The sequence below is a fragment of the Zonotrichia leucophrys genome, chromosome 5, assembly GCF_028769735.1.
Source record: "Zonotrichia leucophrys gambelii isolate GWCS_2022_RI chromosome 5, RI_Zleu_2.0, whole genome shotgun sequence".
Taxonomy (NCBI): Eukaryota; Metazoa; Chordata; class Aves; order Passeriformes; family Passerellidae; genus Zonotrichia; species Zonotrichia leucophrys.
This window is the reverse complement of record NC_088175.1, coordinates 30,249,487-30,263,321: the sequence shown is the minus strand read 5'-3', so window position 1 is coordinate 30,263,321 and position 13,835 is coordinate 30,249,487. Positions and strand designations below refer to the sequence as shown.

The window sequence follows — 13,835 nt, the reverse complement described above, 5'->3', positions numbered from 1 at the left end:
ACCAGAATATTTTGAAGACCTAACTACATTGTCTGCTGTTTCAACAAATGCTCTTGCAGTGCCTGTTAGAAACTTCTACTATCACATCTGTCATTTCATGATGTTTTGTCTTTGCAGCTTGTAACTCTGCATGATTCCATGGGGGGTGAACCATGGTGGGAGAAGGATGGCATTTACCTTCATGAAAGCACAGATTTCTGGAGCATGGTGGTGTGGCTGATAATGTCATCCACAATTAGAAACAGGTTTGCTTAATTTTGCCTGAGGCAGCTGTGGTAACTTTAAATGATGTACAAGCCAACCATGGCACTGCTAAGGAAAGGGGAACATGATTTAAACACTGAAGCTGGCTAGTGGGCTAAAGCTTTTGGAACTTCTGCTGCCTACCTGAGAGAGCTTGCAGAAGGTACCTTTCATTTTTTAATTTTTTTTTCTTTTGCAACTCAGCTGATGGATGGTACCTCTTGAGTAGGAACAGACACAGCCCCCCTTCAATGTCTTGAAATTGAGTGGTTTGGGATTTTTTGGAGTAGGGCTTAATTTCTCATTGCTGGTCATCTTCTATAACCAGTTGTCAGTAATACCTAGTTTATATCTATGTTTGTATAGGTATTAAGAGTAATTTTTTATTTGGACTGAAGCCTCTTCCTATTAAATTTCATCAGTCTTTGCTGTTAAGTGTCCTTATGTCAGTAACTTCATTGTGGACTGCAAGTAGTGAATGAAGATGACCAAATTTTTCAATACAGCCTCCTTTTTTTGCAACAAAATAGAGATTTTAAGTAATACTGGAGATAGTTTTGTCAAACATCACTGCAGACTTAGCTTGCTAATTTTTATTTCTTTCTGTAGCCAAAAGCCATTAAATTCTTCATATGATGATTTCAGGAATCAGTATTGAGGCAAACTCCCGAAGGTGTGAGGAAGTCATTGGATGGGAAATAGTGGAAAGCCACCCTGTCTTTTTTTATTTTAGTGTTATTTTAGTGGTATTTTTATTTTAGTGTTAACCAGTGTGACATAGGTTTCAAATTCATGTAGCAGTTTGTGCAGTAGAGTTTGCATGGAATGGTTTTAAGTCAGTGTTGGAAAAATTAATTTTCCCTGTTGGTACACATCATAGCTGCTTCATATCAGTGCTCTGCTGGGAGTGGCTTAAATATGTTAAACAACACTAAAGTCTTTCAGCCCTTTCCCTGGGCTCAACAACTTGTTTAACAGTACACTGAATTCTGGGTCAGAAGTCTCATCCTTTGCTGGAATATCTTGACTTTGGATTCTTAAAGAGAAGGTTCCAGGACTTCTCAGATCTTTCTATATTGACTGTGTCTCCGAATGCATCTATCAGTCTAGAGGCTTAGGATAGTTTTTTAACTGTCCACAGACTCTCTCTGAATTGAATTTGCTGTTGTACTGTTCAAGCATGCAGATGGTCCAGAACTGTGTATTCCTTCATCTGGAGAAAAGGACCTTCCTCAGCTTAGGGGACTTCATTTCCCTTGCAGCCTCTTCATTAACTTCCTCTCCAAGACCCTTTCCTGACCTCCATTAAGGGCGAGATTTTACAAGTACTTAGTGAGCTGAAAGAACAGAGATAAATTTCCTAAGGACATCCACAGCCATTATATTCCTCTGTGGCTATTTACATATTTGCAGGTCTGGCGATATGTGAAGATGAATTAGTCCCCATTAGGCTCAGTGTAGCTATCACTGAGAATTGCCAGACATCTTGTGGCTGGTGAGATCCCACCTAACAAGTGAACATTGCAGGTGATGAACACCCTCAGCAACTCTTTAAAGTGAAAGGATTTGGGGTACCCAGAGCTTGGTCAAACCAATGCATAGGAGAGGATTTCCCAGCTTCCTGGCCATTGACAGAGCACTGGGCAACAGACCTGCTGGCCAATGGAGCAGCCAGTTAAAAGCAGGGTCAGAAGAGTCAGAGATTGTTGTAGTACTGTAGAAGATAATTTCTTTAATTAAATACAATAATATTCTACTTTTGTATAGGCTTTGTTAAATTATACCTTTGGTGTTGAAAAATAGCGAGACTAATGAACTGCTTAATGAGGGACATTAGTGTCCAGTGCCATGGAACTACCTGATTTCTTGTTTGGTCTGACAAGGTATTTAGCTGCTGTGAGTGTTTGGTTGTGTAGGTTAAAGCAGCACTACTCACTTGTTACAGGTTAAGGAATGCCAGGGCTTTGACTTAACTAATCTGGGCTCGAAGGTCTGGTGAGCTCTAAGAAAAGAGATCATGGATTTTAATCATGTGGTCTTTCCACTGGAAAAAAAATACAAACCTACTTTTTTAATCTGTGTCAGCATTTTGTTGGACATTTACCCAAAAAAGCCATTGAAACAACTGAACTCAAAAATACCATGGTGAGGATAAAAGATTTTGGTTTGATTCAAAATGAAACACAATCTCTCCTCAATGAAATGACCCTTTCCCATTGCCAACTGTGCACAGGCTTGAATGAAACATTTCATTTGCAACTATTTTTTCTCTTTCTTAAAAACAATTCCCTTGAGTTCTTTTGAAGTAAGGTACTGCTCCAAAATGAAAGTCCAGCTTCTTATTTGTGAGACACTGGTACAAAATGTCTCAACCTTTCTGAAAATCAGTTTTTTGCCCTGCCACCTCTTAATCCTTTCTTCCCTCCCACTTACTTTTGACTGAAACTCCTTTGTTCAAATTCACTCCTTCACTCAGATGCTTAGATCACCTTGAAGCTGCATTTTTTAGAGAGTAAACAAAGACATTTCACTCTCTCCTACCCTGCTCATACTGATGCTGTTCAGCATGTGCTTATAGCACTTACTTCCCTCTACATATTGATGTTGCTGGGAGTTTGGTGGGGAAGGAAAAACTGGCTGTCTTGTTGATGAAATCTCTATTGACACTTTAAAATTCCCAACCAAACAGGGGTTTTCACTTACAGAGAAGGGAAAAAAATCAGTGTTTTCCAGCTTCTGGCACTGCATTACAAACAATGGAGAGTGTGCATGGGGATTGCTGCCTGTTTGGCAGCTGAAAGGGATTCCTTAACAAGAGACTGAAGTACCTTGGTCCAAATTGGTCTTGTTTGTGTTGAGTGAGGCAGTTCCACTTATGTCTGAATATACAGTCACATTAACAACAGTGTAAATTATGCTTCTGTGAGAAAGACAGGCCTCTTGCATTTTTAGTATGTACACATCAATCATCAGTCATTTACCCATCATGTGCTGAATATCTTTACCTAGATGGTATGTGGTTACCTCATGCAAGAGCAATGAGGTCACTGTCTATGCAATGGCATGGTTAAGTTCTGCATAGTTAAGTTTCTTTAATATCAAAATTTAAATAATTTCTCTGGAGTTTGCCATTTGATTTGAAATTTCTGGAAACCTGCTGGCAGGGAATTACTCTAGAGTCATTCCTTAATCTTTCTAGAAAGTTAGTCCAGAGATTAGTAATACTGTCTCCTTTTCCCCTTTCCTTTCCCCAAATTAATCAGCTTGCCCTGTTTCCAAGTTTCCAAGTGTGTTTATGAGATGTCTGTTCCGTGACTCATGGGTGAAATCACCACTGGAGTTCTCCCCACAGTCCTTGGTGCTTGAGGAGGACCATATTGGTGCAGTGGGGTTGTCTTGGTGCTCTCTGAACTGACTGGGTGAGCATGGCCTGGTTTTAGTGAAGAGGTGTCCTTGTCATGGTTCGTCACCTTTATCACTCTCTCCTGCTTAATCCCAGCGGAGAAGTCCCTGTTGGAGGGCTCCGGGGCAATGACATGTCCCATCTACTGCTGCCACTGGCTCAGGTTAGACCCCCTTTGCTGGGTCAGTGTGGACGCTCTGGAATCTTTTCAAACGCTGCCTTGATACCATGAGCAGCTCTGGGCATTGCTGGGCAGCCCTGCAGGCGTGCTGCCATCTGTGGCTGTGTTAGCAGGGCAGTTTAACACGAGAGCTACTGGGAAGGGACCACGTATTTGGACAGCAAATGTGGGTTCAAGCAGGTAGCAGAGTCCTCGTTCATGTTTAAAGAGAGGGGAGGAGGGGAAGCGCTGATATCTTCTTTTATGGGGGATTTAACAAAGGCACTGTGCTTGCAGAAGGCTATTCAGGCTGCCATTTCCCTAGCATTTTAAATACCACCCCACTCCTCTCATTACAGCTGGGGATTTTGGCTCTCCCAGGGGGGAGGAGATGTTCTAAATGGGCTGCCAGGGAGGTGGATTTAATGCACTAGGAAGAGCTGGCTTCACCAAGTTAAAAAGCAAAACAAAACCCAATCCTCCATTCCTATTTTTAGTGTTTATGACCAAGTATTTTTGCTTGGTTGCTCAATTTGAAAGGGTTTAGTGAGCCTGCCAGTTGATTGAAAGCTCTGTGGTGTGTGAGCTGGCCTGGCTGGGGAGCCTGCAGTGCATAGCGACGAGGTCGGAGCTGTGCCGGAGGTTTTTTTCCACTGCAGTTTGTTGAAGGGTAACGAAAATGTCCCCGGGGCAAAGGGGATGTTGGCTTTGCAGGTTGTGGTGATTCATCTTGCCTGGATAAGCAGTCTTTCTCCCATTCCTGCATTTTCATCTCCATCTACCTCACCCCCACTCCACTGCGCATCCAAATGCAAGGCCAGCCCCTGTCCACGCAGGGGTTTCGCTGGGGGTCTCCGGCAGCAGCCCCGGGGAGCGGCACCGCCCGGGCAGCATTAGCATGCAGTGCCTGTCCTCCTGCCCAGTTCATGTTCTATAAATGGGTTCATTCTCGTCATTAGGAGCGATGTCCCCGGCATATGGAGTCCGTGCGGTGCCTGCAGGCAGGTTTCCTTCCTGTTGGTGTTGGTAAGCAGCCCGAGCGCCTCCTGGCAATTAGCAGATCGTTACCCATAATGCAGCACGCAGCGATGCAGCCTGGTGGTTTCTCTGGAGGTCACTCTGACCTAATTCACCCCCAGGAATTGTACAGCGCTGGCATGACTTACCAGTGCATTAACAAGCTGATGCTTCAGTACAAGGTTATTTGAGTGCTCCCACATTATTTTTCTTCGGCAAGAACTAGCCATTTTGTCTGGCGGCCAACAGTGGTTAATAGGGGCTAGTCCGGAAGAAGAGGGGGCCGAGGGCTGTCTGGTTTTGAGATGAGCCATCGGGGCATGGGGGATCTCTTTGGCTTTAAAGCTGGGAACTGTTTCTGGCACCTCAGGTTGCAAACGCTCAGGGCTCAGTTTGCTACCTCAGTTCTGTGTTCCCACAGCGTGTTCCCAATGAAAAGAGCAGCCTGTGCCAGGTGTGCCTCAGTCCCCATGGCTCGGCTTCAGAGGGGAGGACAGAGGGATGGGCCAGTGCCCCAGATCTGCCCCAGTCCAAACCTCTGGGAGATACGAAATGGAGGTGCAGATTTCAGCCTGTCCAGGCAGTTTTGGAAGGGCAGGTGTGCCTGGCCAGTGGGGAGCACCCACACAGCAGCAGAAAACTTGGCAGGGCTCATCCTCCCTCTGGCAAACCTGAACACAGGGCAGAGGGCCTGGCTGCAGCATCACCAGCCCAAATCTGGGTGTTCTCCAAGGGCAATGATTTGTGTGCACCAAAGTTAATAGAGACTATTAACTTTATTAACTAAACTATTATTAATGATAACTATATTAACTAAACTATTATTAGTTTTTAGAGACTTTTAAAATATCTTCATTTATTTTCATTTCTCCCTGCTAACATATGTATGGCTGGATTGTGCGTGCTGAGGAAGTGGCATACTCAGGGAGAGGCACACACAGACCTATTGCAGTAAAACTCTTTTAAAACTTTTCTCAAGGAGTTTTCCTTTAAGATATGGGGCATCTGCTATCACGGGAATGGTGTGTGGGAAGTGATTTGACTGACAAACTATTAGGAATAACTCACTCCTGGCCTGTCCCTTTGCATGCTCCAGAGGTCACCCCTGAATCGCACCCAGCTCCTCCTGCCACCCTGTGTCACACAGAGCTACACTGCCTGGTCCAGCCCATCTCCTTGCGTGCATGTGGGTCTCTGCATGCACATTTGTGCATACTTCTTTTTGTTTATGCACATGAGTGGCCTCAGCCAAGCTTTGCTCTTCTATACCCTCTGTAACCCAGGCTCCTTATGCCAGCTGATGCTCTCAATACTTAAAATGATTTCTGAGGAAATTATGCAGCACTGTAGAGTCAAAGCTATGCCTGAGTAGAGCTGGTGAGTGGACTTTCCTCGGCAATGAAATTTTCTGGCAAGTGCCTGGAGATGAGAGGTCTTTTGGCAGGAACTTATTCCTTTGCTCCCCACGCCCTTTGGTGTTTTCATGGATAAAGAAACAGCAGGGCAGTGCAGGAGAGGGAGCTGCAAGTGCTACCTGCCTCACTCCACCATTTTATAACTTCCCCAAGATCCTTGGCCTTGCTTTCAAACACAGGTCTGTCCTGTTTTCTCTAATTACACCTGCCAGACTGCAGCTGGGGCTGAACGACCACCATTTGCACAGGGGTTTTATTTATCCCTTGGGCAAACAATTCAAGTGGGCTCTCTTGTATCAGTGTCAAATATTTGAGCAATTGCTTGTAATTTATATAAGTTCTTCCTCTGGAACTGGCAGTACTGAGAAGCAAACCACCACCCCCAGAGTGCAGCTGGCCACCAGTCCTGCTGCTAATGCAGCAGAGTGCCCCTTCTCTTTTTTGTGGACTCAGTTCTGTCCATGCTGGCCAGAACAACTGTAGGGCCAGAAAATGAAATAATAGGAACTGTAAGCTCTTCTACAGCTGAGTGGTTTCAGAGATCCATCAATTATTAAAGGCATTAATTCTTCCACAATTACTGGCACATTGTGATGACATATTAGAATAGAGGAGAGTTGGTCTCTGACCAAATCAGACCGACCAGACTCTTCAATGCAACCACTGAGTCTTTTTGGACTCACTTCTTTAGCAGAGTTGGCAGTGCTGGAACACACTGGGAGAAACAGCTAGGTTTTCTCACTTCAGCCAGGACACAGAAATTCACAGTGGTGATATTTCTTGTCCTGTCTGATAATAATAAACCCCAATGTGGTGCCTGTGAGACTTTCTTTTGATGGTTTGTATGTTTTTCTTAAGAAGGGCCCTGTACTGAAGGAGGTGAGACAAGAGCTCTTCACCTGCAGCCTCCAACATCTACCCCTGTCGTGGCTGCCAGGAAAGCTGTTTTATTTTTCTGTAATGAAATACTCCTGCTTCTCCATATCATAGAGACAGTGTGGCAGGTGGTGCCTTGGCTCCTCACCCCATGAACACTTTTGAAGGCTTCTGTTTGTAAGTCCCTCCATTTGAGCAGGCCAGGATAGGTCTCTAGACTAACACCTTCACAGTGCAAGATGGGAAGGGCCAGGAAATGCCAAGAGCTCCCCAATCTCACCCCTTAGGAATGTTTGGTCTTTTTGTGAGAGTTGCAGCTTCTTTAGCCCTGGGATTCTGGCAGAGCCAAGTTCTTCAGCGTTCCTGGATAGTCTGAGTTTTTAAGGACCTTTTTTAATCCAGCTGTTGTTGACACTGTGTATCTATAAGCACAGATCTGTATCTATCTTCTTAGATAGACAAATGAAGGATGCCTTTTAAAATCATAACCATAAAATTATATCACTTATTAGAAGTAAAAGTTTCCCTTCTTTTGTACAGGTAATGGTAATAATTCTGTCAAATGATGGAAGTGGCCACAAGAGACCTTATTCAATCTTAGCAGGAGGAAATTTTGCATTTTCTTTGCATGTAAACTTCCATTATTTGGATGGGGCTCCTGTGACATAGGCCATTATATCTGTAATATGTATTTATAGTTGTTTAAAGACCTGAAAGTTTATGGAATAAATCTGATGCAATATAGCCAGGAGGCCTGTGAGTTTTCATCACGCTATTGATTAAAAAGCCCACCACTACACTGTGAAGATAATGGAAAGAATTGGAAGCTGGGTAAAAATTCCTTTTATTCTGTATAAATAATTTCACATTTGTTTTTTAAAAAGAGTATTTGCTTATTTTTTCCCCTCAAGATAATCTCTGCCTTTGTTTGAAAAAGGTTATTGATTGGATTGTTAACTTAAATAGTCTGTGGCGGGTGTGACAGAGCACATGGCTGCAATTAATCTTGCAATGCAGAATCCATTATTGAAAAAGCACTAATGAGCCATTCTAAGGCCTTCACTGGTCACAGAGCGACTGGAAGCAGCAGATTGCTCCTGCCCTTTAATGTCAGTTTTGGTCTTTAGTGTTATACAGCCAGTGTAAGCAGGAGAGATTTTTGGATATTTTTAGGGTATTTATGTTAAAATTATCCTTCCCATCCACCTGCAATTGTAGCAGGTGCAGGATACAAGAAATGGTCTCTGAATGTGCTCACCTCCCCGCTCTTCTGACGAGATGTCTGGTGGACATAATGTACAATTAAAGCCAGTGGCATGTGAAACACTGATGTCACTATAAAATATGGTCTCAGTCTCAAAGTTCACATCCAGAGGAGAGTTTTGACAAAGATGAGAGAGCTTTCAAACCTGATCTACACTTTAAAATATTGTTTTAAGACAAAGGGATGAGCTGTTGAAAACCTCACTTCAAGTTTTATTGTCTCTGTCAGTTGTTTATAGCTATTGCAACATAGCAAAACTTTAGGTAGACAATAGTTATGGTAGATTAGAAACTGTCAGTGTTAACATATTGCCTTCTCCTTCAACAGAACTGCTCCCAGGGTGTATTTTAGAGGTCTGTCTATTGACTTCGGTGACACCATAAATATGTGTTACTTCCTCCCCCAATTAGATCTGCAGAGCTGATACAGACTTGTGAGAGTGATCCAGGGTTTGCCAGGGTGGAGCCATCACCTGAATTATTAACTGGCTTTCAGCTGCAGACTCTGCTGCACACCTTAGCCCCAGCAAACGCTGTTCATCACACAATTAGGTGAAATAAGCCTGCTTCTCCATCTAAAACACATAGCAAGAAGACTCTCAGCTCTCTGACTTGGGTGCTACCATGGTGTCCATAACTTGAATCACATTTTGGACTGCCTTGTGTGTAAAAGATAATTGTGGCCTGAATTAGCCATTTTCTTTTTAAGGTAAAAAGAAAGGGAATTTGAATCTACCTGTAGTAGCTTGCCACATGCAGCTACAGGACTTTGTCTGCAGGTATTCTGACACAGAAGGAATGCTAAGAAGTTCTGTGATACGGAGCAGGGATGGTGCTCACTAACACTGCCTCAGGAAGTCTTGAATGTGTGAATTTTCTCATAGCATGTGAAACACTAGATTTTAAACAAAAGTAGCAGGAAAAGAAAGAGATCATGAAGAAGGAGAAACCAGGGAGGAAAGGAAAAAGAATTTTAATATTTTGAGTATCTAGTGGTCTGCTTGCCATATACTACAGTGCCTCACCGTGCTGATAGCATAAGTAAAAATAGTCTTTCCAATGACATTAAGCTGGGATCATGGTACCAAAAGGAATGTTGCTTAATGTGAAAGAGCATCTGACTTAGAGGCTGAAGAAAGGCATTCCTTTTGCCTTACATATGGTATAAGCCCTGGGCTAACAGAGAGCAACCAGCAGCTATGCAGACTCAACTCTTGCAGTCACAGTACTTGGAGAGAGAGCCTAATGGAGTGAATGAATTGGTATGCTCTTGCAAAATACTTCTGCTTTGCTACTAGAAAGAAACCACTGTGGCCCTCGCTCTATTCCTAATTTTTCTAAGGAATACTCCCACAAGAGCCCATTTCTTTTAGGCTTTTTTTCTTTTAGGCTTGTGTTAGAAAGGGAGGGTCCTCAGCTGGACTCTGCAGTGAGCAATGTGTGTGCACAGGCAAGTGAGCATGTGAGGATGTGCATGCATTTAGCTGGGATTTATTTCTGTAAGTTTGATTCCATTCTTTTGTTTCTTTTCAAATGTGACTGAAGCTATTTAAGTCTCTGATTAATTCACCTCCCTATATGAGTTGTTTTCTGTGATATATTCCAGCACTGTGCAACATTTCTGGAAGCAACTCTCTGCGGTTGGGATGCATTTCTCCCTGATGTGTAGCATGGCACATTTGTTCCATTTACTGGTGTTGAAATAAGGTTTGCCTTCAATGTAAATCAGATCTGGAGAAACATTTCAATGTCATGTCAGGTTCTGCTAGTTTGGTAGTTTTAGAAAGTATATGTGGTCCTCTCAAGTAAGAAAAGGCATCTTGTCACATCTCCTTTTGCTTAGTTGCAGTCTCAAGGCCCCCAGAACTTTAGTTGGTCCACTGTAAATCTCAGTAAAAACTGTCACTTGTTTTGTGCTGACATTTCAAGGGCTCCAAACCCCGTGATCTTCTTAGACCATCTGAGCCCATTGGTATTGTCAAAATGTTTCTTCATTCAAAGGCTTAAGAGTGATATGAGCATTTCATAGATCTCTCCTTCTTGAAATATCTCCTTTATTTTCTATTCAATTTCTTTAATAATTATGCATATACATTTCTTTGCTGGACAGGTTTAGTTAACCATGCAAATATAACTGGAGAACAAACATTCTTATTACAGCATTTGGTGGTATAATGGACACATAAAAGAAATATATCCCCTACTGCAGTACTTCCTTATCCAGCAATTCTCAGCAACTCTTTGTTTCACTAGCTGGAAAATACAGAAAGTTTTTGTAGGGTGGTGATGGGCACTGTGATGATGCAGCAAAATATTACTGATAGGTCTGGTAATGAAGATGACACATCTGTGCCCACATCTACCATACACATGCCTTTTTTTTTCTTATTGGAGAAACAGCCTTTCTTTCTCCTCACTTAAAAAGGCACTTAGGCTAGTGGAAGTGGAAGAGATTTTTTCCACTCCATTGATTGTAGTCTAAGAACAGCAGATTGGGTAGAGGTGAAAACCCCCCCACAACTTATGGTGCCAGTTTCTAGAAGAAGAAGGCGGCAGTGCAAGTTGTGCATACCCATGTTCCTAGTCTTTCTACAGATGAGAAATTGACTCTCCCTGCTCTGACCATGCACAGTGTTAATGTTTAAGTGTGTCAGAGAAGGATTCTAAATATGGGGCTTTCCAAGAAGGCAGGCAGGAGCTTATTGCAGGAGACTTAGACAATGTTTCAGCCAGGTAAGGGTGGTTTGGGAGTACAGTACTTTATTTCAGCGGTGTATTTGTCTTGTTTTGTTTTGCAGAAGGAACACTCATCCTACCTTTGGTTTGTTTGTTTGTTTGTATTTTCCCCTCCAGAAAGCCCATTGCTGACCCTGCTACTGTGGTACCGCTGTTTTGCAAAGCTGAAGTCGACACGCATGTAGGGGCGGGGGTTGTAACTCTGGCAATTTGTCCTTCCCGATTAGATGTGACTGTTCTGCTAGCTTTCCCTTCTTTATTCCTTTCATTTAGTTAATTGTGGGAATTGGCTTGGGATTTTTTTTCCTTTCGGTTTCCTGTTTTGATCCTGGAAGGTTAGCTGTGCAATTTGGTTTCTTCTGTGCCAACCAACTTTAGTGGCAGAGCTCTTAAAAAAAATAAATCTTGCGTCTTCTCTGTACGCTACTGCTTCCATTTAAGCAAAGTTTACAGAATTGCTCCACCCATTTGGACACCAGGAAAGGAAGCTGTGAAATGGAGAATAACCTCATTTCCACCAGGTCCTTCGTTCCGGTCGAAACAGCGCTAATTGAAAGTGTAGTCCAATTTCTATTAAGACAGATGGTCTCTCTCTGAAATTGGGTTTGTTTCTGATTTCATCCTTTTTCTTATTTTCTTAAAAAAATAAACATCCCAACAAAAAAACAACTCAAAGCCAAACCATTTTTAAGAGCTCTGAATAAAACTGCTTTGCCAATGGGGTGGAAATAACTCTGATTTTCTCTTGTGCCCGGCAGCGAAAGGGTTAATGCCTGCTTTCCTCTTTGGTATCTGTTAGTTGCAGCCCATGTTGTGATCAGTCCATGTCCGTGTGTGTTTTGTTCCCAAATTTAATGCTGGTTAATTAACAAGCAATAAGTGAGCCTTAACAATGACCGTTGTTTCCGATCTTCCTCAGGACACCCGACCTGCCTGCAGTTCACCACAAACATGACTGAGGCTGTAAAAACCTATCAGTGGCAATGCATTGAGTGCAAATCCTGCAGCCTTTGTGGGACCTCAGAGAACGACGTGAGTCCATTTACCTTTTCATGCAAATAAGCATCACTGCAAGCCGCTGCCATGCCCACCCTTGAGAAGCATGTGGCACTGGTGTGGGTCATTGTTTCACTGCTGCTTCCATGCATCTCCAAGGAGGAGCCACCCCTGAGCACAGGGATTCTCCCCAGTGTCCCCATTCAGCCACAGGTCTCTGCTGAAATTACCACAGGTATCATATAGGGCCACTTAAGATGCTAATACTTGTGGTTTGTGTATTTATTCAATAGAAATTAGCTGGGGGCCATGAATTCATGTTGCAGGGAGCTTTCAGCATGATAGTCAGAAGCAGATGCGAATAAATGATAACCCAAGAGAGGCAAGTATGCTCCTGTCCCTGATTTTCTTTACTTTCTTGGTATGATTTTTTTAAACTTAATTACAAGACTTGGGAAACATGAAACCATTTGAAGTACGATGGCTAAGCCTCACCTAATCACCAACTCCAGTGATTTCCAGAGTCTGCAGCTGAGCAGTGTCCTCCCTGCAGGGTTTGCAGTTAAAATCTGATGCTAAGGGTCCTTGGCAGCCCATGAGAACCTTGGAAAATTGACAGTGGCTGGAGAACTTTGGAGGTGATTAGCTAACACTATATTCCCTACAGCAGAATAAATTTGAAGCCTGAAATTTTGTTTTTGCTTTAACATAAAAAAATCAGAATCCGAGGAGCTTAGGAATCGCAGGATACTTCAGAGCAGCTTTTTTCACCCCAAATATATGAAAGAGCTGCAGAGCACATGGTGGGGTCATGTAATTTCCATCTGTTTCACAAAAAATTTACTCAGCTGAGTTTTTGAAAACTGTCTAAGTCAAAGGTTTCCTCTGAAGGAATGAGATCAGCACATGGTGACACCAGAGCCCAGCAAAGCCTACCCTCTTCTCAGTACAGCATATCCCCGGCATAACAGCTTTTACTCCTGCATTATGAGGCCATCTAGGACTGGAACTCCTCCACTTCTCATAGTGATTTTCTCCTTAGGAACTGAGCTGTCTTGTGCTGAGAGAGGCTTTCTGCAGCCTCTCAGGAATATGGTGGCTAATCATGGATGGACAAATGTGATGCCTGTAGCCTTTACATTCCCAGCAGTCTCTTAGTCTCTGTTGTTGCAGATCTGCATTCCCAGCTGAACATTGCTGGTTACCCTACTTAAGTTTTCATCTTGGCAAGAGACTAATTTACATAATTTCTCTCTTTTTCTCTCCTTCTCTCCCTGTTTCCCTACTGTCTCTCCAACAAACCTGCCTCAGGACCAGCTGCTCTTCTGTGATGACTGTGACCGTGGCTATCACATGTATTGCTTGAATCCACCAGTCTTTGAGCCCCCAGAAGGTAACATATGACTGAAGTCTGCTTTGAAAATAACAATAAAGTCTTTGTGGAGAAGGGAAAAATTTCAGAAAGGTATTTTGAACCATGCAAGGTTAAGGAAGCAGTAGTGAAGCAAAGGGAGGTAACACTGGAAAGAAACAAAATTAATAGATGTGAAGTGATAGTGTAATCTGTGACATCCTATTCAGTCTTGCCTGGTCTCCTCCTCTTCCAGGACATGGCTCTTTTGTGGGTCATGGGAACCTTTGGTGGGTACCCATGGGTACCATGGCTCTTTTGTGGGTCATTGATGTCCCACATGTCACTGGTCACCTCAATTTAGTCAGCTGAATT

The 13,835-nt window shown here is 43.0% G+C and overlaps 1 protein-coding gene across 7 annotated transcripts in view; it reads left to right on the top strand.

The window, feature by feature from the left end:
* Nucleotides 1-13,835, top strand: part of DPF3 (double PHD fingers 3) — a 166,814-nt gene that overhangs the window by 138,623 nt on the left and 14,356 nt on the right. For all 7 annotated transcript variants that reach the window (XM_064713768.1, XM_064713775.1, XM_064713766.1 and 4 more), the window contains 2 exons: nt 12,033-12,145; nt 13,421-13,502. In XM_064713768.1, the coding sequence (XP_064569838.1) occupies nt 12,033-12,145; nt 13,421-13,502 (195 nt within the window). The remainder of the gene's footprint in view (nt 1-12,032; nt 12,146-13,420; nt 13,503-13,835) is intronic.